A 27,288-nucleotide genomic window follows, 5' to 3' on the forward strand; every position below is an offset into this window, starting at 1 on the left:
AAGAGGCTGTTCTGGCCGACGTGGAAGTACGCTTTAAAGCGGTTCTGATGGAAGACGCCATGTACAACCTTGTAGAAGCCTCAGGTCTTCCTCTGTCCTTCAGATTGTGTCCCCAGGATCAGTCCAGGTAACTGCGGGTGATTTGTCCTTCTCCAAAGATGACTACAAGTACATCTGCTAGAACTAATTTAATAAGTCAGACCGGTATTCTTGTGCAAAACGTTTTATTAAAGAGAGAAAGGGTTCTCTGCAACAGAAGGCAGGTAGAACAATAACCATAAAATAGAGTTTCAGAAAGATTGCAACCAACCAGATGTGAGATTTTGTCTCATGTTTAGAAAGTCTTATTCTCAAACCTGAAAACACAGCCAACACATCTGTCAATTACAACCTCTTAACTATAAAGAAGACTTATCTGTGAGTTACTGGCACATTATCAAGATAGAGTTTTAACATGCAGCATCCATGATGAAGCTGTAAATAATCTAAAATAATGTTACTAAAATGCTAAGATTCCTTCAGAACCTTTCACATTTAAGTTTTAACACTTCTTTCCAGTTCTCATGAACTAACATAAAAAGTTCTGTTCCCCTAGATACATAAAAAACCCTCAGCTTAAAAAAAACCCCATCTCTCTCAGGTGACATAAAAAGAATTTCAAAGAACCCCCATAGTTTGGCCTTAGAATTAATATTTGAAAAATATATACAGGGCAGGGGATAAAATCAAGGGGTTACTTTTTCTTCACTGTTTATACGCGTTTGTATTATGGACATAATTTTACAGCAAATATCTTGCTCTAGCAACTACTTTCCCGCTTGCAAAAACCCAACAGGCACCAAGGAAGAAATGAGTTACCTATGCTGGACCATCAATAACAAGTGACAGCTGTCAAAAATCTGAGGTACCTTACATTTCTTCTGCAGTACTAGGCCCAAGCTGTAGGCCCTTCCCCTGCATGCTGATGAAAGACTGATGATTATCGTTAAGAATGAACCTGACACTTCCCAGTAGTTCAACATGATCAGTACTTCAAAGGCATACTGCAGTTGTTTCATGCAAAAAGTTGTCTGTTCACATAAATAGCCTCTGCATCAGTACCATACACTAGGCATGGTCCTAGAATATCTAAACTATTCACAGACAGAGTCTGATTTGGAATTAAGTTGGTGATTTCCATGCGGTCTTTGGTAGGATCGTTGCTTAGCCAGGCACTTACTACAGACTGGTTAATGATATTGTGGGAAAAACAGGTAGCACTTCTTCCTCCTGAAAGTAGAGGGAAATAAGTTCCAATTTAGTTTATGTATTCTCAGAATTTGCAGAGGCATAGTAGGTATGGGACAGACATAAAAGGTATTTCCATTATATTTAGGTCACTTTTCAGATTAGTTAATAGATGTTGTCATCTCTCTGGTAAACAAAGGGAAAAAATAGCTTTAAAAAAATCAAATACTTGATTACAGAAACCTGCCATCAGCTCTGTCCTCAGTTAAAACAAATAGGTCAGAGCAGTTAGGAACTCATCTGGCTGAACAAACAACATGAGTATCTACAAGTTTTACTAGCCACAGATTAAAGCAAGAACAGACCCAAGAACAAAAGTCCATTTATTAGTGTCTTGCTATATTTGGGGCATCAGCTTTGCTTTAGTAACACTTATTCCTCACTGTCCCTGAGAACTATCATTCAGCATAAAACTGGCTGAAGCAGTGCTAAAGGGTGTGAATCTAATATACCTGAAAACACGCAGAGTGCAAATTGAATCAGTTATCCTATTGTATTCAAAGCTCAGTTCTATATAGGGAAACAAACTTAGAGGCCAAAGGCAGCAGATGACATCTGAACGTTTCCCTACAGTTTACAATCTGAAGTAGCAAGCAATTAAGCAGTCTCTGGGACCAGAATGTAAAAATAACTGTTTAAGTCAGTATCATATCTTCAATTAAAATCCTGCCACGATAAAGGGATCCAGTTTCATTCATTGAAAGTTCCAGTTATGACCTTGAATAGTAAATTCCTAATTCCACTATCCTATCAATGTATCAATTATTTTGGTATTAGAACATTTTTTTATATCTCACTCAGACAGTAATGTTTAACTTAGGCTTTTCTATATACAGATTATAATTAAATGAATACAGTCCATCTTTGAAATACTAGATGTGCCCCTTCACATGTTGGACAGAATACAGCAGATTAAAAAACAAAAACCAAAACCAGAGCACAAAACCCCTCACACAACTGTTAGCCTTATAAGTAGTTTTCCTGAAGTGCCTGTCAGGGCTTGCTTTCTAAGAAAATGTATCAGCTTTTAATTTTCTGCATTAGGATTGTGTTATTAATTGGGTCATGTAAGAACATAGACTTTAATTATGTTGCCAACTGACAAGTTCAGTGCAGATTAACTTCAAACATCCTTACCTTGATGAAGAAAAGATGGTTTTTCAGATACATCTGTGGAAGTATCCCAGTGCCAAAGAGATCCATCTTCAGAACATGTAAACAAGTGATCGGGGTTGGAGGGATGGAAGTGGACTTCCCACACTGAAAGCATCAAACCAAAAGCAAATCAAGCAAAACCACTTCAGAACAAGTATTAAGTACTTTGCTTAGTGCACTTTGGCTAGTATGATGTGGACATCCACTTAGAACAGGGGTCCTCAAACTATGGCCTGCAGGCCGGATACAGCCACCCAGTGTCCTCAATCCAGCCCCCGGTATTACAGACACCCCCCCACCGGGGGTTGGGGGGGTTGGAATCAAGCAGCCACAGATGACTGCCAGCCCCCTGTTTAAAAAGTTTGAGGACCCCTGACTTAGGCGAACCCAGGCCCCCACCAAGACCTTCCATTCTGAAGCATGGGTGGGTAGGAGACCTAAAACCCCATCTTTAATTATTTACCACAGTTTTCCCTTGGGGGTGGGGGGTGAGGGCAGGGAAGAGACTGTTTTGTTGCATTTTCATTACTGTAAAAATTGTTGAAGATTAAAATCTTAATCAGATATTCTGAATACCTTCTCATGCCATCTTCCCTACTATTAAGTTTAAATCTGCATACAGCATGCATTCCTTCCCAATGCACACATTATTATTTTGTGTCTAAATACCACAACTGTGGAAGATATTTAAGCAAGTAAAACTTAACATTTTTTTACTCCTTAAGTATAATTGTGGCATCAGTCAAGAAATTTTCAGCACAAAATGAATTGCTGTCTTGTTCATACAAGGTTACCAAGAAAGTAAGCTGTTTCAGCATTGTGAAGGCACAAAATGGATCTGTACTATCTTCAGTTTCCCCTCCTTCGTCATGTTTTCAAATTTTTCAGTAACTGCATTCTTGCTTTACTATACCTGCATACCACAGCATCAATTTCTATGACAATTTATATACCTACCTTTCTAGAAAAAAGAGCCATTCCGATTAAATACCTCTAACGACTCATTAAGAACTGCTTACTAGATCTAGTTTTAGTTTAGAGCTGGCTTTTAGATAAGAACAGTCTCATACAGAGAAGGAACAAACTAAAGCCAGCCACACGAAAGTGTATAAAGTAGCAACTTTGGAATTGTTTTCTATTGTAGGTACAATACCTGATGTTATTTAACAGAAATTAGCAACTCTTGTAGAATACCACCTTCTTTTTCCCCCTTCCATTTCAGATACTTACTTTCTGCTTCGTGAGCATTTAGCAGGGACACCGGCATAGTACCATGCCTGATGTCCCATACACTCAGCATCCCATCCTGGCCCCCTGTGGCCACGATATGCTGCTGACTGGGATGCCTGTCCACACAGTGTAGTGGAACTCTGTCACCTGTCCTGCAAAGGAGAAGAAAAAAACCACCAGAACAAAATCTCAACCCAAACATTAATTCTTTATTCAACTTCTATTTTCTCCTTAATCCCTAGGAGCACTGATGAACAAGTTAACGGTATTGACAGCAGCTTCAATTCCCATAGCATCTGGTCACACTACAGCCTGAAGGCACATGACATCTACTGGAAATTAGAGGTACAGCACTAACGTGCAGCTACAACTGCATGAGCCTCAGGTTCTGTGCCCTGTGGTACACAGGCATCTACATGGTCTCCGACAGCTTTACAGGAGTGAGAAAACCTTGCATACAGATTAAGTATACCCACAATAATAAGGTTACTCTGAAATTCGTTTTATAGCTAGTTTCAACATATACTAAGAGTTACACAGGGAGACTGGGCACTAGCAAAACCAGGTACCTAAACCACAACCTATTAACAGCAATGGGAATTATTTCACAGATGACAACAGGATTTGAATCTAGCTCTGTTTGTTTTCTCTCGGTACCTTACAAAGCACAAAGTTATCATTCAAATAAGTTTCAAATGCCAGAAACTATATTAGGCCTGTGGAAAAAAATCCAGTTGTAAAGTATATGTAATTAGAGAAATAGATAGAGTTTGGAGTGTTACTTTTCCCCCCCCCCCTTAAAAATGAGCAAGTGTACAGAGGTGCAATAGTCCTTTAAGATTTAAATCATGAAACAGACTACCTAAATACAATGCTCAGCCACAACAGTAATTCAGCCATTAAGCAGTCTGCTTTTGATTTAAATACCAGACAAGTTAAGTGTTTTTTTTTTTCAAAAACTCAGTAACCTTCTTGACAATGGGATGATAAGTATCAGGAAAGATTTAAATTGGATTACATGAAAATAGCATGTTTCTCCATAAATATGTAAAAAACAAATAATGAAGACTTACAAAGAAAATATATGAGATGGCTCATTTTTTTGCTGTCTGAGGTCCCATATTTTTAACTGTCCAATTGAATTTACTGTCAAGATCTCAGTTGTGCGAAGGAAAGTCACTGCATGGAGCGTACTGCTGTCTGCATTGTCTGCAAGAGACGAAGAAAGCAGTTAGGTGAACTCAAGGAATGCTTCTCCATTTAATTATGACAAAATAACTTCTTCCAGAAAGCAGCACACAGCTGCTGAAACATTGTTACAACCTCTGCATTTTCAGGCACAGAGACAGACCAGTGTTAAGTGAATTTTAAGTCTTGCAAGGGTACCCTGCGAGAAAGGAGCCCTTGCTTCCTGTATCAAACACTATTGAGACAAATCCATAAGCAGCTATATTTAATTAGCTGCAGTGCTTACAGAACTACTTGTTGATTCTTAACATTTCTTTCTATAGTTCTTAAGAAGAGGAACAAATTTAGCCTAGTCCATGGTTTTCATAAGAGTCTTCCTTATATGCTCTGCATCTACTGACAGGAGGCAAGCTATGGAGCTTTTCATAATGCAGTTGTTCTGAATGTAAGAAACAGTAACTCTGGCTGAGAATGTTAAGCAGCTGTTTACAGAAGCACTTAATTCACCCACTTAAGACCTTTTCCAAGAACTGTGAATGTGATATCCATTCCTGTCCCTAAACCCAAACCAGAATTATGCTATGCTTGTTAATCTTAGTAACTAAATGGCAAAGCTCTTTTCTCAGGTCCTTTTCTCCGCTGCTTCTTTTGGTTACAGTAACTTACTATGTCAAACACTTCACAGCACTGAGGTGAAACTTCTGAAGCTTTAGGAGAGAATAGACAAGATTCTTATATTTTCATTCTGTTATTATACATAAACTTTTCATCTTGATTATGATGGGGTAACATTGGTAAGTCTACTTTTACCTCAAGTGATTTAAAATTCTTTGTGTAAGCCTATACTGAAAATATAGGTGATTTTTTGCTGCATAAGATGAAAACCTTTTCTTATATTGAGACAGCCAAGTTACATTGATGCCTGGTTACAGCAGCTGCTTAAATTAGTTTTCTTTTCTGCCTGCTATTTCAGTAAAAGCCAAGGGGAAGAAAAAAAAAGCCACCAAAACACCTTTAAAAAGAAATCTTAGATTTCTGAACACTGAAGTTCTAAGGGGTTTAAAATCTTGTGACAGAATAACAGCAAGTGATTTAGCAGTGAAGCATATTTATGGCTCAAAATGATTTTTACATCATCTCTAACTCTGGAGGTTTTTTTCCTACCATGATTGACTATAAGCATATTGACTTCATATTATACTCCTAAATCCATTAAACAATAACAAAAAGACAAGGTACTTTACAAATATTTCATGAAGTAGAAGAATTCTGTCTTCATGTTAAAACATATTGAAGGTTCAGCTCAGCACCTAGAAAATCTCAAGAAGTCAATGAATTGGGAACCAGTACAAAGGATTGCTTACGCTACAGAACTCCATCCTGAAGAATTTGAAAGCATCTTCCAAGATGCTCACTCTCCCCTCTCCAACTTTTACTGCAAAAAAATCTCTAGTCAATAAGTTTGTGCTAGTCCCTTCCACATAACTCCAGGTAAGCTTCACTTACCAGGTCATAGGTATGACTGACTTACAGACCATTCCTATTTTAACATTTCCCTTCCTATTTCCAAAAGGGCAGTTCTCAATTAATTCACATGTGATTTCTTCAGTGTTTACATGCCAGCAAATCTCAGCGCTGTCTTACTGCAGCATAACACTGGCTGATGTTACCACTACAAAGCAAACGTTTTCACATAGTACTATCTAAGTTAGTGAGCACTAAGAAAAATAACAATTTGCATCCTGCACATCATTAAATCTGTATGCAAGCACCTAAGCAATTGCCCAGAGAAAAAGAGGGGGCTTTTTTGTGGACATCTGTTTCTTGTAAGCCAAAGCATTCTTTGTATTAAACTTGTACCAGAACAGCCTGTGTTAGTATCTGTACAGCAACAAAAATTTTAAAATAAAAATAATCCTTTTAATTAATGTTCTAACCTCTCAAAAGGGATATTTTTGTGCATGTGCTAATAAAATGTGCCTCATGCCCTGCAACCTTTTTTTTTAAAGCACAGAAAGGTTTCCTACAGAAATTCTCAAGGAGATTCAGTAAAGGGCTGTATGCAGTTAATAGGATTTATCTTGTGTGTGTATATACAGCCATACACACACGAGTACACCCTCTAGAAATCCCAGAGCACTTCCTTCCTTAATTGGCTTATCACTGTGTGAACTCCCTCATCCACTGAAGGAAAGATTTTGCTTGAGGAGAAGCAGAGGTGCTACATCATACTCTAGTTTCAGTGAGAAAGTCCTGGTTTAATAATGCCACTATCAAACATGGTGTTACTGTCTTAAGTTATTTCTGCTTTTAAGTTTCATTTCCAACAGATGCTACAAACTTGTATTCTACTTCCATGAACTTGAACAGTTAATTGACATACCTATAGTTCGTACCGCGTTCTTTTGGTCAGCTCTGAAGAGATTTATTCTACCATCTTCTCCAACAGTGACAATTTCTGGGTTGTTGCAGATGACTCCGGTACACGCTGCTCCACCACAAGATGTGTTTTGATCCACATGATAATGGGCTTTCTCCCACTGATGGTTGGCAGATAAAGTCTAAGTAGTAACCAGACATGAAATTCTGCTGTTAAATAACAATCCTGATAGACCAAAGCTTCCAGAATACTCACAAAACCAGAAAAAAAAGCTCCAGGAAAGCCACGCTACCTCACAGGAATGAGAATCTTCTATACAAGTAAGAATCAGAGATCTAAATTTTCCTCAGCTCTTGAGCACACAACCCTTAAATGAAACTTGACTATTTCATCTCTGAACCACCTTTCTTGTATATGCTAGAAATCAAACAACAAAATTTTTTTATGAATTGTGAAGTGTCCTGGGGAAAGATTGGAGGAATAAGTCTAGTGAAAGGCAAGGGAAAAGAGCTGAGGCCTTTATAAAATATAAGATCAGATTTATATTTTGAATGTGAGGAATTCATTTTAGGTACTGCATCAAACTATTAACAGATATTAGCCTGTCTTGTGTCATTATGACTATATAAAAAAGTCATTACGCATTTATTTTCAGTGATTTATAATCAAAGCAGGAGAGTACAGAGTTTACGTATCTTCCCTCACATGACACTCGTGAGAAGAAATTCAACACGAGTCATTTAGTTCAAGAATGCAAAAACTCTGATAAGGCAGGTACAAGTCCATTAATACCAACTCCCCCAAAACAATCTAAACGGTTAAAGTATGTTTTCAGTGAATAGATTGTTGGTTTACCAGCAGATACCCCAGTCTAGCTGGCTCTGGAATCTAGTTTATGTAGTACGTGTACAAAATGCTTTTTTCTTTCCTTGTATGTATAAAGCCAAAGCATTTTGTAATACACTTCAAGAAATTGGTATGCAATGTTTCTTGCTCTAGTAGTTTTGAGAAGTCTTATGCTAAGATCAAAGTGACCTGTATTACACAGAATAGCAGCTTTAAGTCAGTGCAAGTTACTTACTTGGTTATTTTGATGATGACGGAATACAGTTACAGTTCCTGTTGATGAGGCAACCACGATTCTCTCTTGATCCAAAAACTAAAGAGAAATAATAAGCATGCTAGTAGTTGATGTCAGTTCCAAGATGATAATTCTGATTTTAGAGTAACCTGAAGTAGTAACATCTAAGAAACCCAGAAACTGATACTGATTGGTTTTGCCCTTCTCCTTCATAAGGCTTTGTTTTTCAATCATAGTGTTTTCACAGCTTACTATCACTTTACTTCTCCTAAGTGACAAGCCCTTAAAAATACGGATATCTTCAACACAGCTATTTTACCTGCATGTCCATAACATCACCATCGTGCCTGATGTCACACAGCAGCTGAGGTTCTCCTTGATATTCACCATTGAGGCCCACATTTCCAAGGTCTCCAACAGACCAAATGGAGATCCTGTTATCCTGTACGGAAACGACACCACCAGTTTTGCTCAAAAACGCTTGTGAAAGTATCTAACTAGGAGTCAGCCGAGATGTCCCGGCCCTCCCGCTACAGCCAGGGAAGGCTGCAGGCCGCGCACCGCTCCTGAGGGAGCCGCCGCCGGCCGGAGGGAAGCGCTGGCCCGGCGAGGTAACCCTGCCGAGCGGCGGGGCGGCCCCTCCGCTTCCTTAGGGACGCGGGCAAGGCACAGCCAGGGGAAGGCCGGGCCGGGCGGCGCTGGCGGCAAGCTCCGGCCCCGCTCTCCCACGCGAAGCGGCGGAGGCTGAGGGGGCCGAGCGGCGAGGGGTGCAGCCGCCGGTCCCGCGCCCCGGGGGCAAGGACAGGCCGCGCCCCCGGGCCCACCCGCCCGCTACCTCGTTGTCCCAGGAGCCGGTGGCGAAGAGCTCGGGCGGCTGGAGCGCAGCGGCGGGCAGGGGCCGCCAGCGCGTCTTGCTGATCTTCTGCGACACGAACTTGGCGCACACCTCCTCCATGGCCGCCCCCGCCGCGCGCCGGCTCCCGCCCGCCGCGCCACGCGCCTGCTGATTGGCTGCGGCGCGACGGCGAGCGCGAAGGGACAGGCCTGGGGCAGGGCGGGGCGCGGGAGCGCGCCCGGGCGGGCCGGGGCCGGTCATGGCGGGGGAGCGGCGCAGCGGGCCGCACGGCCCGGCCATATGTAGCAGCCGCAAGGCGCCAGCTGCCGGCGTTTACCGAGACGGACTGACCGGGCGCGGCCCGTCCCGGCCATTCACTAACCGGCAACTGGGGGTCGCGGGCGCCCTGGGATGGCGGCGCGCCGCCCTGCAGGGTCCGGGGGGGGGGGGCGGGCGGGCGGGCGTAGCAGCGGGGCCCGGCCCGGCCAGCTCGGGCCTCCAGCCGGGCACCGGGCCGCCACACCACGGAACGGAAGAACTGGCGAAGTGCCCGTGCGCTAGCGTGCCCACCTGTCTGCGGGGCTGGGCCGCATTCCCCAGAACGTGTGTGCCATCTCTGCAAGGTCGCCAGTTCTTATTTTCTCAAAATCAGTGGGTTTACAGCAACGAAGCATCTCCAGTCTAGCTTTGCCTTTTATCAGTGTCCTCCCTCTGTCAGATTCCTGCTGTACTGAAAGAAGTACAGCAATAATTATATTTTTTTTTGGTCCCAGATACTGTGTTAAATCAAACACGAGCGCAGGCTACTTCCTTTATCGTATTTCACTTGAGACCTAAAGGGCTGTGCCATAAAAGTTCACAGGTTGTCTGTAAAACGAGCTAAAGGCTGACACAGCTGTGCTGCCATTGCGGAAGGTGGGACTATGTCCAGTCGCTACAGTGCAGTACGGCACTTGCTCACAAGCACCTTCCTACCTTTACAACTGATTTTCAGCTGCATTCTTTTTCAAAGCTGCTGCTGCCAGCTCTCTGAAGTTCTGTCGGGTGGACTTAACAACATTAGCAGCAGTGGCTCGGTCAAACTTTCACCTCTGTTACTGCAGTTTGCCTGCTAAAGCCATCTGTCAGATTTTTTCTGTACAGCATTCTTGAGTTCCTCATCAAGTCCGCTATGCTGTTTGTAATCCTTCATATGTGATACCAAATCAGTAATATTTTGTATGCTTTATGCATAATTTGAACTTAAATTGAGGAACATATTTTTTTTCTTCATAATTATGTACAGCAGAATCCAACAGTGAACCTATTCAAAAAGCTGGATGCTATTGTAGTCTACCACACTGCAAGCCTTAAAGCAGCTTTGTTGCATGCTGCAGTAGCATTATCGTTCTACAGTAGCCAATACCTCTGGCACTCCGCATTAAGCTGCTAACAGCAGTCCTGCAAGTCACTGTCAACTGCAAAGGTATTTTCAGCTAATTTTCATAAAACTTGCGAGGGAGGTCAATAGGCAGCCTCAGAATACAGCTACAGAACAGATCGCTAGAAGTGGAAGAGATAACGCTTTAGGCTTATTGAAATGTTTTATGAGGCAAATATTTTTCTTGGTTACTTTGAGATTTCTGTGTGTATTTTTTATCTTGTGTTCTTGGACAATTTCTTTCTTTGCTCAGGATTGCTTGTTCAAAAGCATTTGGGAAGTATTAAGGGGAGTAGTTTGGACATAGAAGTTTATTTTCATTAAGAGGGAAAGAATATTTTTTCCCCGTCTAACAGTTTTTTTGAGAAAATATTGGCAAAATTATGTGATGAAGGTGAGAGCTGCAATGAATTTAGGGCTGCTCTGTAAACCTTTAAATACATTATCTGTGTTTGATCACTGTGAAAGATGTGTACTGTCTTAGTATGTTGTTTCAGTGTAATAGCAGATTTAAATCAACAAATAAAAGGAGGAAACAAACACCAGGAGAAAATACACCTCATCAAATATTTCTAAGGTTGTCAAAAAGGACGTTTAGTTTAGATGAAGCTGACTCTGGGCATTGAGTCCAAACGTATTAGCTGAGACAACAAGGAGCATCTATGGATTATCCTTAAATGCAGCTAAAGCTAGGAGTGTGAGTGAAAGGGAAGAAAACTGAAAGCATGCCTGTCTCTCAGCCAGAGGTTAGGGGGCCTGGGAATGAAGCCACTTGCTAGATCAGTGGATGTACTCAGGCAGGACAAAGCTAATTCTAAACTCTATTTGCTTATAATCTGCTTTCTTCCAATTATTATTCAACAATATTTTAATAAAGTTATTTGGCGATGCCAAAATATTATTTACTGCTGGTCATAACTCCTGGAGTTGTGGCCAGTTCAATCTCTTGAACGAGCGTAGTCGCTATGCAGGGTACTGCAGAGCAGATATAAGAGCTGAGTGCCAAGGCCCTGAGCGCATTCATAAGTCCTACCTGCCCTCACATGGGGCTCCCACTCCTGGTACCGTAGAAGGGCCTGTGCCCAGCCAACCCCCTGACTGGTGCCTAACTTGTCACTTTGCTTTTGCTTGATGGCAAAACCATTACCGTCCCCAGCCCTGCTCTGCTTGCCTCGCTTGGACACCGTAGGGTGGTGTCCTGCTGTATGGCATTGTCATCCCTGGCTCCAGTCTCACCTTCCCTCACAGAGGGGTCCCAGTCCTGCTGCCCTCTAATGTCACTGATGTGCCTGGGTCCTTTTCACCTCCTCTTTGAGTGCAGGGCTGAGGAAAGAGAGGTGATGAGTTCAAATAATGTAAATGTCTGAAATGGAAATACAAAATGAAGGTACACACCAAACTGGCTTGAGGTTACAGGAAAAGAGATGCGATGAAGGAGAGTGATTAAGTTAAAACCAGAATGGAGGCAGGGAGAGGAGTTAGTGTAGGTGTAGAAGCCAATTAGTGTGGGGTTTGGGACACAACTGCGGAAATGTTCAGCAGGAACATTTCACAAGGAAATTTCTGCTTGTGGTATGTATATGCAGAAGCAGATGGGATCAGACAGTGATGAGCAACTTTTCATATGCTTTTTAAATTCAAATAATTTAAAACATCTAATGGGTTCATGCGGTGGGAGGGAAGGGACAAAACAGAAATAGTAGCATGGAGGGGGTTATATATAAATGTGTGTAAGCACAGCCAAGGCATTGAGATACGGGTAAATGTGCAGAAAAGGAGAGAGATCAAACGTGCTTACAATTAGTGGATCTCCATGTTGGAACAATCAAGTGATGGCCCACTCTGGCTGCTGGCATTCCTGTACCTCTTCCCTAATGGGGCTGTCCATGCATCAGCTCCCTGAAGGGTCTAGGGAGATGGCTGTACCTGCTAAAGGTGGAGGTGCCTGCAACTGACAGCAGGCATCCAGGGACTGAGGTGCTTACGCTGGTTTGGACAAGTGAGGGGGAAGAGGATACAGGAATGCTGAGTGTTGGAGCAGATGGAGAGGTTCCACCTGAATGCTGATGGCCAGAAAACATTTTTTAAATTTCTGCTTGTCTTTTACTCTGTTGTAGCATGTTTATGTTGCTTTTAGTTGTATGTGAATGGATATGCTCTTAATAAGTTTAAAAAATGGGATTATGGAGTAGAAAGAGCTAGAGACCCTCACATCTGTTTACTGCACAGATGGGTACAACCTGCCACGACTGATGCATATTAGTTTCTCAGGGCCCTCTGAGGCAACTTGGCTTGTCTTAAAGCTCATGGAAGCCTGCGAAGCCAAGTGCTGTTTCCTTCACACATGCCTGCTACCCACCCAAGACACCGGGGATATCGCTTAGGAAAGCTCACACTTACATTGTTGTCATTCTCTGAATAGCCATGCCAGGAATGTAGCCAAGAGATGGCCAATAGGTACAATCAGTCTGAAAGCACCTGGGCACGTCTGCAAGTTCCTAGGAGACAAAGATGGGCTCTTTCTCTGTGTGCTGTGACAAACTTAACCCTAATTGAAGCTGCTCATGGTAAGCAGCGTCAGTTTGTATGTAAATGGTTTCTCTTGTGACTCTGGTCTCCCAAGGAGCTTAGTATCCTTGGAATGCTTTTAAACATGGGCCAGCTAGTTTCTTGCCAACAACCTCTCTATGTGAAAGCAATGCAGTTTGCTTGCATCTGACAACAGAAAAATGTCTTTTGCATTTAAAACAATGAAGTATTTTTGTGTGTATATTTTTACAATGTCTGTCTGTTCTCTGTACTTGCTGCCCTTTGGAAATTCCTCTAACTCCATGGCTTCTTTCCTTCTTTCCCAGCCCACTGGATGTAACAGGGAGACCTTTTATATTCTGGGGCAGGCTAGGAGCCTCTGACGGACTGCAGAGCAGTTGCCAGATCATGCTTAGGAGAAGTTAGATGAGGAATACAAAATGAAGCAGTGGATCTGTCACCAAGATTAAAAGAACCAGATGGGAAAGGTCTGGGAAGTCTATGGATGGGACCGGGTATATGCATTGGGCAGCTGCCAGATTTGCCCTGGACTGACTGCTAGCCAGAAAAGCAGATTCCCAGCTTCACTTCATTTTCTTCACCTGAAGCAGCAATGAAGGGATGGAGTGTATGTGTTATGTGGAGCTGGAACAGGCTCATCTGTGCCAGGATGGGTTCTGGCACAGAAGACAATGTTATCTGTGTCTCCCACGGTGGTATGTTAGGCTGCGTGTGTCTTTGTATCAGGAATGCTTTTAAGAATATAGTATTTGAAATTATATGTGCTGGATGATACCTGTTTTTCTCTAAGGTGTATACAATGTACTGTTGATAGGGCCTACCTATGCGTAGTTACGTACCTCTGTTCTCATGTTTCCAAAGCAAAGAACCGAGAACCGTGCTATCTGGTACCGAGACGATGCCTAGCCTATGCGATTGCCCTTGGTTAGGAGCGGAAGGGCTGTGGAATTGCGGTGCGGGCGTGCGGCAGCTCCTACACAGGGACCAGGAGGGGGCACAAATGCAAAACTGACTGCACTGGCGGCAGGTACCCCGAAAGGAGCTGCAACAACGGAATTAGCCTTCCCTTAAAAGCAATAGAAACACATATAAGTAACCGGTGGTAAATTCATATGGGTGGCAAAATTAATTATTAAGGAGTTTAGGAGTCCCCAGGAATCCAACGTGACCGTAGGGAATGCATTCTGTGGTTTTCGGCACTATGCTACCGGCTGCAGGAGGAACCGGCGGTGCTAGGCTTCCCTTAAGATTCCTACTTCATCGCGTGCCTACGCTGGCACAGAGTAAAGGCCACATCGGAAGCACCAGTCTGGCATTTATGAAATTCCGAGCTACTGATTTTGTGACCAGGTCACCTTTTAAAAGGAATTCTAGTTTGTAACTTTCTCCGACAACAGCATCGCACTAGTAGATCGCACCCTGGCAGCGTTTAGCCATACACACAGGTGCCAGCTCTCACGACCTTGCATCCCTCCCTGTCTTTTGTGTTGCGTTCGGTCACACCACCCCCGGCCCCGGCAGCCCCCCCCTCCCCCCGCCTCCCTGCCGTCACCGCCGCCTCGGGGGCAGCCACCGCGCCGCCAGGGCAAGGGGCGGAGGGCCGCCCGCGCCAGCTGGCCAATGGCAGCCTCCAACACGTAGGCCTGGCCCGCGCGGGCTGGGCGCCGCCAATAGGCGCGCCCCATGCAAAACACCGCGCCGCGGGACGGCGGTAATTGGCTCCGTCGCAAGGGCGGCGGGTCGCGCGCGCTGGGCCGCTGCGAGGGTCTGGCGGCGCCGCCGCCGTAAGCGGCAGGCCTGGGCCGGCGTCCGCCGTCCTCACCGGCGCCCTGCCTGGGTATACGGCGTGTGCCGGCACATCGTACGGGAGCGGCCAAAGCCGTGGCGGGGGAATACCGACGTGCCGTTTCGCTAGCTCATTCATTAACGCAGCTCCTAAGCTCACAAACGCGCGCCCACAGGCCCGGCCTGTCCCGCCGCCCTGCCCGTGCGATCAGAACCGCGAACGGGGCGCTGCGGCGGAGCCCGCCTGACTGGCGCTGCGGGCTGCGGCCGTGGGGAGGGGCGGGCTCAGGCCCCCGTCCTGGGCGGGAGGGTGCTACCGGCACCGGGGCTTGGGGCAGGCAGTAAGCACGCCCCTGCGTAACCGGGCACTCGCGGTGGTACCGAGGGCTGCTGGAGCAGCAGAGGGGCGGCCCGGCCTCCCTCTGCCCGCAGCTTCCGCACACCGGCGGGGCGGGAGGGGACCGGCCCCTGACGGGCGGCAGCGGAGCAACCCCTGCCCGCCCCTCCTCACGCCCGGAGATGTCCCCACGCGCGGCCCGGGGGCAATGGGCGCGCATGCGCGGGGGCGAGCGCGGGCCGGCGGAGCGGCGGCGGCGGCCGGAGAATGTCGGGCGCGCGGGACGGTGGGCGCGTGGCCCCTCCCCTCGGCGGGCGCGCGGCAGCCGCAGCGGCGGCGGCGGCGGGGGGAGGAGGAGGCGGCGAGGAGGCGGCGCCTGTGTCGGCGCTGGAGGTTGTGTCCTTCCTGGGGAAGCTGCTGTGCGCAGTCGCGGCGCTGAAGGCGGCTCTGTACCTGCTCCGCAGAGTGTGTCTAGCCATGGCCTGGAAGTCGGGAGGCGCCAGCCACTCGGAGCTCATCCACAACCTCCGCAGTGAGTGCGGGGCGGGGGCGCGGGCGGGCAGGGCCCCTGTCGCCTCAGCCGCGGCGGGCCCGTTACCGGCCGCTCGGCCGTACGCACTTCGCGTTCCCGCGGCGCCCGCCCAGCCGCCAACTGTCAAGGAGCAGCGCCGGCGGGGGGAGGAGGCGAAGGCGGCGCCCGGCCGGGGGGTGTGTGTCTGGGTGTCCGTCCGGGTCCCTCCCGGGAGGGCGCGGCGAGCGCCGCCGCTGCCGTCCCGCAGCCGGGCGGAGGGCGGCGGCCGCTGGCGCAGGGCGGGCCCGGGCTGTTGTTGCGGGAGGAGATGCGGCGGGAGGGGCGGCGCCGATGGCGGTCCCGAAGGGGAAGCGCCGTGCTGCGGCCGTGGCTGTTGTCAGCCCGCCGCCACCCCCCTCGGCCCCGTTCCCGCCGCCGCGTCCCTGTCTGCCCGTAACGCTCTTGTGCGAGCCGAGGCGGGGCCGCGGCGGCAGCTCCGCGGGGCCCGTGTCCTCCGCACGCACCGGGCTCGGCGTCCCTCTGGCTTCGCCCTGCTCTCCGCTGCCGGGTCAGCGCGGCCGCCGGGCGGCGGGGAGCGGCGCCCCGGGACCCCTCGCGGGGCTGGCGGGAGGACAGCGGTGCCGGCGGGCGCGCAGCGGCCGTCCCCGGGGCTTTCGGGCCCCGGCTGCAGGCGGCGGGAGCTGCCCGGGTGCGGGGACCGCGCTGAAGCGGCCCGGGCTGCGCTTGTCGGGCGGGAGGGGCGCGTGGCGGAGCCCGCGCGTGGGGCCGGGGGGCGCTCGGGATCGGCCCCGAAGCGGTGGGGCCGCGGGGCGGGAAGCGCGGCTGTCGCGGTTACGGGTTCGTGCTGCCGCCGAGCTTTGCCGTGGCTGCCGGGGACGTGGCGTCCCCTGTCCTTACCGAGGGTTTGTGCTGTCCCCGTGCTGAATGCGGAAGGTGCTGGGCGGGTGCTCCGCGCTGGTGCTCTTCGGTACAGCCTGAAGCCTGCGGGGTCGTTTGCATGTGATCCAGGCTGAGCGAACGGGGTGATAAGGTAACACCGTCTCTTTTCGGAGCTTCCATTTTTCATAGTAGCCGGGGATTAACCCGTGTTAGATACGTTTTTAGTGTCCTTTTTTTCCTGTATTCCTGGTTTTTCCCTTCCTCTCCTCAAGTCCGTGTCCTAGACACAAAAGGTTTGGAGCCTGTGTTACGGCAGTTGTCTCCTGTTTTAGTGATGCTGCAAGGCCGTGGGCAGCTTCACCTGTTTGGCCTCCTGGTTATTTTGAAGATGTAGGAGAATGATGTTTTTTGTTTTCTCTAGTTTGCTTATGTTAGATCCTCTGCTTCTGTGGTCTCCCAGTATTTTCTTATGTTGCTCTTTTGAGAACTCTTCCAACCTGTAGAGCAATATATGCCAAAACGACTTTCAGTTTCATTGTAAAAACTGTTCAACAAATAGATAATAACCTCCAGTTATGAGAGTTGCGGTGCATTTTTTTTGTTTTGCAACTGTAACATCTAGAAATACTGTTTTATGGAAATTCTGTTCCCTTACACAGCAGGGAAAAACTTTCACATGTAAAAATGAATGTCAAGCTCCAAAATACATCCAGAAAGTGATTACTGCCAGAATTGTCTATGCCTCTGAGAACCTGAAGGCAAAACTAATTTCTTTGTTGAAGAAAACAATGACAGTCTTTTTCAACACATGGAAACTGTTTAGGGCTTCTCAAATATTAATAATGATGAAAAAACTAAAAAACATTATAGTTAGTACACAACAACAGTAGTACAGGAAGAGGAAGGTAAACCAGAAGAGTTTAATACTGTAATGACAAAATATGCAGCGATAATAATTACCTGGAAAATTATGTAATTTTCTCCTCTGTTTTGTATGCTTATGCCAGAGTATTTTAAGGGATGTTAAATAGTGGATTGGAAATAAAATGTTGCGGATGCACAGAGGCTTTTGATCTTGCAGTAAGATTGTGGTGTTGACCTCTGTGGGACTCTAGTGATGGTGTAGGGGGTTTATCAGTGCAGAGCAGTTGCAGGATTAGGACCATAACTTTTAAGTAAGAAGCTCTATGGGTACGATGATACTTTGTTAAAAACATATCTGAGAGAATTATATATCCCAACTTTAGAAACAAACTTAAACGTTGGTTACAGAAAGACTAAAATGTTCTAGGGAATTCCTTTTGGGTAGTAAATAGTTCAGTATATTTAACTTTTTTCCCCTTTATAACTAGCTAAGCAGCATAACATTTCTAGCATTTTTATGCTAGAAGTAGGAACACAAGGTAGATGAGGTTAATTTGATGTTGTCCGAGTGTTTCTCTTGTGTGTTACTTAGCTACTGAGTGTGTAATTTAGACTTCAAATAAAGGAAAAAAAATACAGGTTGTAGTGAGACAGTATGTTTTCTTCAGCAGCAAAGCCTGGCTGAGAGGTTCTTGCTCCTGCCTTTACGCCAGAAGTCTTCTCTTCATTGTGCTTATAGAACTGCTTGTGGTGTAGGCTGTGGTGTCAGACTGGGTAGCTTTCTCATTACTCCCCTTGTGGAACACTAAAATTTAAACTCCTCCATAGCTGTAAGTTCTTGTACTATTATGGTTAGAGAAGCAGTGAACTTTGTTATGGGTATAAGTGGGCTGGGGGGAATGGGAACTTCTTAAACTGGTTTTGCTTCCAAATAAAAACATTAATGGAAGACTCTGTAGGCTGCTTATTTTTTTTCCTTTAAAACAGCTGTAAAGAATATTCTTCATTATAAGTTGTTATTGACAGTTACTAATGCTTCTATTTTGTGGCAATGAAGTGCTCCAATTTCATGAAACTATATTAACATACGCTTATTGCTCATTTCACTGTTGCCTTAACTATAGAATTAACTTTTCTTTAATGGTAACGATGCTCCAGTGCTCTCGTGTATTTGCATGCAGATTTAGGCAAGTATTCTTTACAAGCCTTATATTTGCTTAAAAGGGACAAACTAATGAAGAAGGGCCAGGAACTCAGAGTATTTTTTTAGTGCATACTTAGAGACAAGTGATTACAGAACATTGCGCGACTTCTACTTGTTTTGATTTTTAACTTCTTGTTACATTGTAAACATGTTCTTGCACTGTTAATTTGAAGCATCATAGATGCACAATTTGTGGCATACACAAGATAAACTTGCTTAAAATGCACTCTCCATAACAAAAACACTGTCCTTGAATGTGCTGTTTCTGTGAGGTGTTCAGCTGCTTTGTTTTCCAGTGATTCTTGAAACTACTTCTCATTTAAAAAAATGCCATCTTTTTCTCTGAATGTTTGATTCTTCCAGTGAGCTGTTTAAAAAAATGTTTTTTCACCTTTACAGAGTAGTTATTTCAATCTTTGCTTCTTCCTCACTGAAAAGAATTGAACATGTGCCTTCAAACCTGAGCAAATTTTCCCCTTAAAAATATTTAAATTAAGGTCTTTTAGCAGATGACACTTCTAGGAACCTATCTAAATGCAGGTTACTGTAGGGTTAGAATTCATGCTAAACAGAAATAATTGACTGTGTCTAAATACAAAACTCTTACTGGAGTTTCATTTTGTTGTGAACCTACTGTACAGGGATGCTTAGAAAGCAAGAAAAAAATGAGTAATTGGTGACTTGTTTGCTGTTATCTTGTGTGATGAAAGATATTTGGATTCTAAATCTGCATTTTTTTAAATTTTTTTTTTACTTCTCTGTATCTTCAGTTATCCACTATTCTCTTACCTTGCTATTGGGTCATTTTGATCTCCTTCTCTCTTTCATACTTGGGCTCTTGCCAAGTCCTGTTACTTTACACGCTGACATCTTTCAGCTTTTCTTCCCCACCTGCAGAACCGAAAAATTGGGTTCAATTCACAATCTATCAGTTAATTAAAATTGTTTCCTTATCACACCTCTCTTTCTCTCCTCCAGCCAATATGGTGTGCTGCCATATGATGATCTTTCTTTGCTTATTTGTCTGATCTTGTTGGGCCAATCGTGGTGTAACTACCTATACAGGCTTTTGAATCCACAATTCCAGGTGAAAGGGAAGATGAATTAACTTGACTGTGGCTAAGTGCTGCATGACGTTGTTAACCATTTGAGGGCTTGTTTCCTGCTACATTCTTTTTCTTTTCCTCATCTAATAAACTTGTATCACAAAAGTTAGCAACTGTAATTTATGAGATACCACAAATTCCATAGAACTTCATGCCTCACTTGAGACCAGTTTCCTAATTTTTCAGTGTGAATGGTGTTTCAAATCAATATATACTCAAATGTTGTCAGGCTTTGCAAATTCTCTTACTAGAAATACTGAAGATATTTCTCCAAGTGTTTTATTATTTAGAAGTTAAATGGTTAAAAATGACGTTTCATCATGGTGAAGGCTTATCTACAATGAATCTGCACCTTTGTTGCAGGTTTCTCATTGCTGAGGACCAGTCTCTTTGGGAACTGCCATGGATGTGAAGGCATTGAATATGGCATTGCTAAGCCTAAGCTAGGTTGAGCAAGAGCTAAACATTTGGTTTTGGGTGTTTTCCACCCCACCCCACCCCCACCATGTCATTTCCTTTGTCTTATCCAAATCTCTTCTACATCTGTCTAATTTTGCTCAAGGAAGAGTAATGTAACTTGGATGAACATGAAGAAGGGAAATAGCAATGGAAAATTAGACCAATACAAACCACTTAACCCAAATTTAATACCTCCACTATACAGGCAGGTACACTGCCTGTTGTGTGTGTTCAATGAACATACTTTCTTTCAATGTTGTATTGAGGCTTCAGTGACTAACCACTGTAACAATGAGCAATGAGCCAGGTAATGAAACAGTTGAAAATGGAACTATTTTTTTAAATTCAAAATTAACATATCCATGATATGTTAGTTTAAGAATAACTAAATTTAAGACATTTTAGATAATATCTCAGGTGGCATAGAGTTGAAAACTGTGATTCTGTTTTATTGGAGCATAGAGAATTTTTTTGTTAGCAAGTAATTAGAATAATTGCCTAAAAGAGTTACAAGTTTTTTTAGTGATGTAAGTATTTTATACTGATTTCCCAATGCAGTGAAATGTTTTGAAGGAATTTCTACACCCTTGACTTTCTAAGAGGCAGGCCTTTGTAAGTCAAGACAACATCCCAGAAAATAAGAAATATTATCAGGAAAAATAATTTCAAAAACTTTCATCACGTTTTATCTGTGTCTAAATTATAATTGTGTTCTTAACTGGTGGTTCTTCAAGAAATATGTTGTTGGCTTCCCCCCCCCCTAATGTTAGACCAAGGTGTCAGTGTAGTGTTAAGCGTACCCATTCTTTTCCCCAACAACCCCAAAATTCAGTGCAGCAAAGTCCAAGTCCTCAGTCATCCAGGAAGAAGAGAGCATGGTTTTGGCTGTTTATTTGTATCACACCACTTTATAATCAGTCATTTTAATTTAAAAATGTTTAGTTCTTTTGGCTGATTGAAGATACTCTGCCTCCCTCCCTCCCGTTTTAATGGAATAATGCTACCTTTTTTTTTTTTCCTGGTAGTAATCCATAATAAAATGGCAGTAATTTTGCAAATCTGTCCCTTATAGGTGATTACCATTGCTTGTGGGCATGTTAAAAAGGGGGAATCTCATGTGTTTTGGTTTCAATATAACTCTTAAGTTTTTCTTTTAATGATACTGTTTCTTTCATCCTGATGCAGTATCAAGGGCTCACTAAGAGCTATTAGTAAGGTTGGAAAGAAATGCGTGTTTGTGTTTTGAATGATTATTTCTGTGGATCTAACACCTGAGAGTCGTTTGTTGGTCTTCAGAAAATTTTTTACTTTTAAAAGTATTATCATAAAAAGGTTACAAGGTGAGGTTAATTTTGTTAATGTTTTAAATTTTGTTTGACATTTCCAAATTCTGTCAAAAACGGAGGAAACTCACAGTTTGAGACCAGTACATTTTTTGGAATGACATCTCTCCTGGACTAGTTGACTTATGAGTTTATTTCAAGACTTCAGAACCTGACTACTGCAACATTGGACTTGAGCACAAAATAGTTTTAAATGCTTTCACTGTCAAAATATCAAAAGAGATGGTCAGACAAATACAACTTTAGAAATTCTTCCTTATTTTCTGCTGGTATGACAGCTTTCTGTCATTTTGTCCTAAGAGTTGGGGTCATGTTTTGCTGGTCCTCTCATCTTCCTTAGCTTTTGTATAGTACTAGTGCTTGTTTTAATGAAATCGCTTTCATAATAACAGTGTGTCCATGTGGTCTGGCTGCTGGTCTTGACAGCATTGGTTTTTCTGAAAACATAGCAAAGCAGTTGCATGTTACCTGCTCAGTAAGGTGCCCTTCTCTAAAGACCTGCTAAAGCTGTAGAAGTAGTTTTGCCTCAGGCCTTACTGTGAAGAGAGTTCCTTATGTGTCTGTCCTATCCAGCTAAGTTTGTCTTAACCTCTGCAACAGTTTTTGGTTATTTTTAGTTATTACTGATGGCTCTTGCCACTTTGTTTTGAACTCTTTAGTTTTGGCATTCCATGTGATTGGTAAGCGAAGCTGAGCCCTCTCAAATGTAGAGGGATTAAGGTGTGCTCAGAGGTCAAGTCCCCCTCATCTGCATACAGGCTTTGAAGTTTATTGGAAAGTGCAGTTCTGGGTTCTTGGATGCTGAATCCAACCTTAAAGTCACTTTCTTCTTTCATGTACTCCCAAAAGTTTCTTCATTCAGCTGCTGATACAGATTTAGATGAAATCAACGTAACCATTTTGATAAATGTGAGTACATTATGGACAGCTTTTGTGATGAAGATATGCGCTTTAGGACTATGAGCAAAATGCTAGCATGCCTTTCTCCACCCCCGGAGAAGAAAATGGTTGATACCAACTTTGCAACATTGGCCTACAGTATGAGGGAGCAATACAACTGTGACTAAATATGTCTAAATCAGTTATCTGCAGACTTTCAGATCCATGAAAATTAGTAGAGAGCTCTTATCCATTATACCAAAATGGACAGGTTGTTTTTGAAGGTGATAGTTACTAAATAGGGAAGGCATACTCCCATAAAGTAGAAGTGAAATTTTAGAGGGTAAATTTGTATTTAACTGAATCCTGAGGCTGTATACTAGTTTGTTGTGTTGAACCTAGCTCTTGGTTCCCATGTGGTTTTACCTTGGCGTGTTCTGAGTAGCATTTGGATGCTAATTATTTTTTTGAATTTTTATTCTATTTTTAATTTCTGCCTCTTTGGGATTTTTGTGGGATTTGGGCATTGTGTTTAATTTCTGGACTCTAAGGTTAGTTCTTATGGATGCTTACTTCCCACAGTCTTTCTGTTGTCGTGTCTCTGAACAACAGAATCTCAACTGATTCCTTCCAGTTAGCTGTATGCAACATTCCCTTTGAATAATGTATTACTATGAACTCAAATCATAGTGGTAACAGACATGCAGCTGAGTGTTTGAGGCAGATGCACTTTGCTGATAATTTAAGAGTTAGAGGTTTGTATGTGTGAGCGACTTAAAAAACACTTGTTTGCAAACACCTACTTTCAGTTTCTTTAGCACAAAGAGCTTTGTGTGTTTTGGGGTCAGCGTCCTTTGTTGGATGTTGGGATGCTGATCCATCACTTCTTGTTCAAAGTGCTTTCTTTGTGTTCATGGTTTACACTGAAATCTTCCTATGCTTGTTACTTAAAGAAAATTTTATTAACTGAATTGCTTTCCCATCTTTTTTTCTTCCTTTCCCCACATAAAAAAACCCCAACCTTAAAAATATCACCAACTAACTTCACATTGCTTGGAAAAAAAAAAAAGATGTGTTTCTGTTACAGCCCCCTTTCCTCTTGAATGTTGCTGTCTGGTTTGTGTGGGTCGGGTGGAGTCATCTGGAAACTGTTTTTTGTCACTTGAGTGATACTAATCTACTTGATTTCATCTTTTATAGTATAGAGCTGTATGCGTTTTGCATCATGCTTTAAGACCTCTGTATGATTTAAAAATATTAGTTTTGCTGAAAGGTCATTTTCATAAGTGAAGTGGTTATGGAGAAAGTAATCCGAGCAGAAACTGAACTATGTGGATGCTGATACAGCCCCACAGTAAATGCTTTTGGGATGTGCATGAGTGTTTTGTTTATGTAAAGCCAGCAACAGGAGGTGTTTGAGTAGCTGTTTATAAAGTAAGCTTGTGTACTGGTTTTTATCATGTGGCAATGAGACATCCTTTTTCTGATCTGGAAGCTAGTGCTGATGTAGATGTTGACTGCTAGTATTTTATGGTTTGGTTAGAAACTTGTTTGATCAACAAAAGATAAGCCCTTCATGAATGCATTTGTTGCTAAATAAAAAGATAGGTGGTTTATTTGTTGCAATTCTACATACCTCTGCTCTTTTTTTTCCTTCTTCTGACAGCCAGCTGTCCAGTTTCCCAGGTTACACTCAACAGCGGTATATTTCTACCTTCAAATCCAAGGACTGCTCTGTGAGCTCTTTTCCTGTTTTCCTGGTGTTATTTGTGGAAAAGAGGCAGACCAGAGTGAGTTTTCAAAACATGCTCCAATTATGTCAAGTTGTCATTGGCGCAGTCTCTCCACAGAGTAACTCTTGAACTCTGCAGGCTGTGCTCCACTCTTAAGTGGTTACTTTTTGCCTTCAGCCCTTTGAAGCTTAGGAGTTGTGCACATATAACTCTTATTAAAGAGCTTAATTTTTATTTTAAGCTGTTAGCTAGTGTGTTTGTATATGAGCCTTTGCATGTAAACACTTTCTAATTTGGTATCTGATTTATTTGCAGTATTATCAGTCTTGAAACTCTGCGGTCTCTTCAAGGAGAGTCTTCTAATCATGTTACCATTGAGAAGGATAATCAACCTATATATATTGTGAAATATTTTACTGCAATATATAGCTTCCTTTTAAGATATATAGAAAATGTTTTGCACTGACATTTTATTAATAATTTATTAATTGATTGTCTTGGTTTTTTGGCACTTAGAGATGGCATGAAATTAGAATGTCGTCTTTGCAATATAAACTCTTATTGGCTTTTTTAGGGGATATACTTGCTTTTTGAACTTAATTCAGAATTTGATAGAGATTTGTTTCAGACAGAATTAAGGTCCTGGATGCTGGTCATCTTGGGACTGACTGCTGCAGGAAGGAAATGACTTCCATTGGAGTTCAGTACCTTGCAGTTGCTGTGTTTCTCTATATTCAACCATGAGACTAAAAAAAATTCTTTTTGTTACCAGCACAGCAAAAATTACTACAAAGTCAATATCGACTTTACTGTTTAGGGCTTAATTGCTTTTGTGAATTCCCACCTAAAATTTGCAGTTGTCTCCATTGTATAATAAGCATATTTGTAAAGCAGACTTAATCTATGGGGGGTAATGTGATGCTCTGTAATTCCACATTCATAGCTGAGAGGGGGATTTTTTTATGAAGAGGGAGCATTACTCAGTAATTGAAGTATATGGCTCAGACATGAGATGTAGCTTTTACCACTGTTTCTGCTGGGGACTCTTGAGTATGGGTAACTTGATTAACTTCTATTTACTGGTGAAAAAGATGATACTAATCAAAGACGATCCAATAGTCGGCAAAACTCATGAGTGTTTGCTGAATGAGAGCGTCCTGAATGCTCAGAATTTGTAGAATGTTAGTAGCTACTGTTTTCAATTTTTGTTGGTCATTTGCCTGTCCGTGTAAGCATTACAGTTGGTTATACATGCTTTGCGTGGAACACAGTTTTTGTGTTTAGTTTTGCACAGACTTCCACAGATGATCTCTGCCATAGAGTTCTTATACTGTGATTAAAAAAGTTGGGGGAAGAAGGGTAAAATGTATAAGTAAAATAATAGAATGGAGGCAGAATAAGATTTGTAGATGTTCAGAGGTAAATTTGCTTAATACTGTTTTGATGACAGGAGTAGATGAGAGAGGTGGCAGGCATGGAGTTCTTTAAAAAGGGGAAATGGATTATGTGTAGCCCAGAGGTTTGGAAGAAGCTTGTGGTTACAGCAGTACCGAGGATGTTCTCTGCCTTACCACAGGGCCCTGCAGTTGCTCTTTCAAGCTGGAAGCTTGACCTTTGCATTCTCCGCATGTTTTTTTCCCCAAGGCATAAAAGGAAAGGGTGGATGGCTACCTATAGCTTCTAGAAGGTATGCATCTATCTGCACAATACAGAATCTCAAGGAATAAATTGCTATTTTAGATCTTTCCTGAGTGCTTCTCAGCTGCTGCTTTTTGACCTCTCTTCAGCTCCCCAGAACCTTTACCTCTTCACTCCTGGTATAATTAACTTTGCTTATTCATTATTTTATTTTTTTTTTCTTAAAGTACATTTATTTTGGAGATACTAACTTCTTGGTGATACCTAGTAAGAATCTAACAGTAAAATTTTGATATTTTTTATTTGTTTTGTTTCTATGCTAAGTAGTCAGGGGAAAATCAGTTTTGTTTTCCTTACTATCTTATATTGTCAGTGCCAGTGTATTCGTGGATTGATTTGTTTGTTTGCTTTTCTTTTGGGATAAAATTTTGCTCAATGAGTAAATTTAGAAACTCCTGTGAAAGTCTGCTGTCTCAGATTAAAAAACTTGCATTGAAATGAGGAGTTTCCTCTAACTGGAACTGTAGTATACATTTCTAAGAGTCAAAGCGCAGGATATATGTAATGTGTATAGTCTGTGAGGGGAGCGTATGCTTTTTCTGGGACTTAGAAGTTATGGAAATAATTCTAAAAAAAATTATTGATTTTTTTAAAGAATTGTTCTTTTCCTTAATAATTTGGTAGTAAAATTCCTCTTGCAGTTCTATTTCATACTTTGTCTTCAGACCAAAAAGCGAAATGACTTGGGGGGTTATTTTTCTCTCTGAATTCAAGCCTAGTTATATAGGATAATTAAATCCTGGATACAGGTAGCAGACAAGAAAAAAACAAAAGAAAATCCTATGATTGGTAAGGGTGGTTGGGAGCACACTGTAAACAGTCAGGGAAGCCTCTACAGGAGTTAGCTCAGGCCTGGGCACGTGTGTTAGTGTTGGTATTAATTTAAAAAAAAACCACTGGTACAACTTCACTTAGGACTATCTTACAAGAGCTCCTTAATCTGATTTTTGTGATACTGCATTTTTGGATTAGATTTTAAAGGATCTGAAATTATCTTTTTTTTTTCCCCAAGTATAATTTTCCAAATAAATCTTCCTTGTTTAAAGTAGTTCAATGAAGGAATCCATTGTTGAAAATTCAGTTCTTTGTAGCTTATACTGTGTCCTTTAATACAAGTGACTAATTAACATCTTGTTTTTCTAAAGTTTTCTGTTAATCATAGATATCTCTTCAGAACTTTAAAAAAAGAATTATCAATGTTAAAACTTCAATAAAATTGCAAGGCAAAATGGCTGCACTGCACAGTGCTTCTGACACTTTATTTTGAAAAGTGAACAAAGATTCAAAGCATTTGGATATAAAAGCTTTTTGGCCTCAGTGTGCCCCATTTCTGTAGGAGTTTC

The 27,288-nt window shown here is 43.0% G+C and overlaps 2 protein-coding genes across 7 annotated transcripts in view; one reads left to right on the forward strand and one right to left on the reverse strand.

Moving 5' to 3' along the window:
• Positions 1-207: 207 nt before the first annotated feature.
• NUP43 (nucleoporin 43) lies at positions 208-16,779 on the reverse strand. 2 transcript variants are annotated; one of them, XM_040597842.1, is made up of 8 exons: positions 16,678-16,779; positions 8,641-8,763; positions 8,322-8,399; positions 7,244-7,421; positions 4,746-4,881; positions 3,673-3,824; positions 2,425-2,547; positions 208-1,269 (listed from the first exon to the last, which is right to left on the reverse strand). In XM_040597842.1, exons 1-8 carry the CDS (start codon positions 16,777-16,779, stop codon positions 1,055-1,057), a joined length of 1,107 nt encoding a protein of 368 aa, XP_040453776.1. In that variant the 3' UTR covers positions 208-1,054. The 2 variants fall into 2 exon arrangements, with proteins under 2 accessions (XP_040453776.1, XP_040453775.1); XM_040597841.1 differs by lacking the exon at positions 16,678-16,779 and adding an exon at positions 9,157-9,321.
• Positions 15,593-27,288, forward strand: part of PCMT1 (protein-L-isoaspartate (D-aspartate) O-methyltransferase) — a 36,084-nt gene continuing 24,388 nt past the window's right edge. The window contains exons 1-3 of one of the 5 annotated variants that reach the window (XM_040597845.1): positions 16,711-16,810; positions 24,181-24,304; positions 25,824-25,934. Coding sequence is in view for 2 of the 5 variants with exons in the window: in XM_040597843.1 (XP_040453777.1) it covers positions 15,726-15,780 (55 nt within the window). In the remaining 3 variants the exon portion in view is untranslated. Of the gene's footprint in view, positions 15,781-16,696; positions 16,811-24,180; positions 24,305-25,823; positions 25,935-27,288 lie in introns of those variants that run through there. The other 4 variants (XM_040597846.1, XM_040597843.1, XM_040597844.1 and 1 more) reach the window with 4 other exon arrangements.

This window comes from Falco naumanni, chromosome 6, assembly GCF_017639655.2.
Source record: "Falco naumanni isolate bFalNau1 chromosome 6, bFalNau1.pat, whole genome shotgun sequence".
Taxonomy (NCBI): domain Eukaryota; kingdom Metazoa; phylum Chordata; class Aves; order Falconiformes; family Falconidae; genus Falco; species Falco naumanni.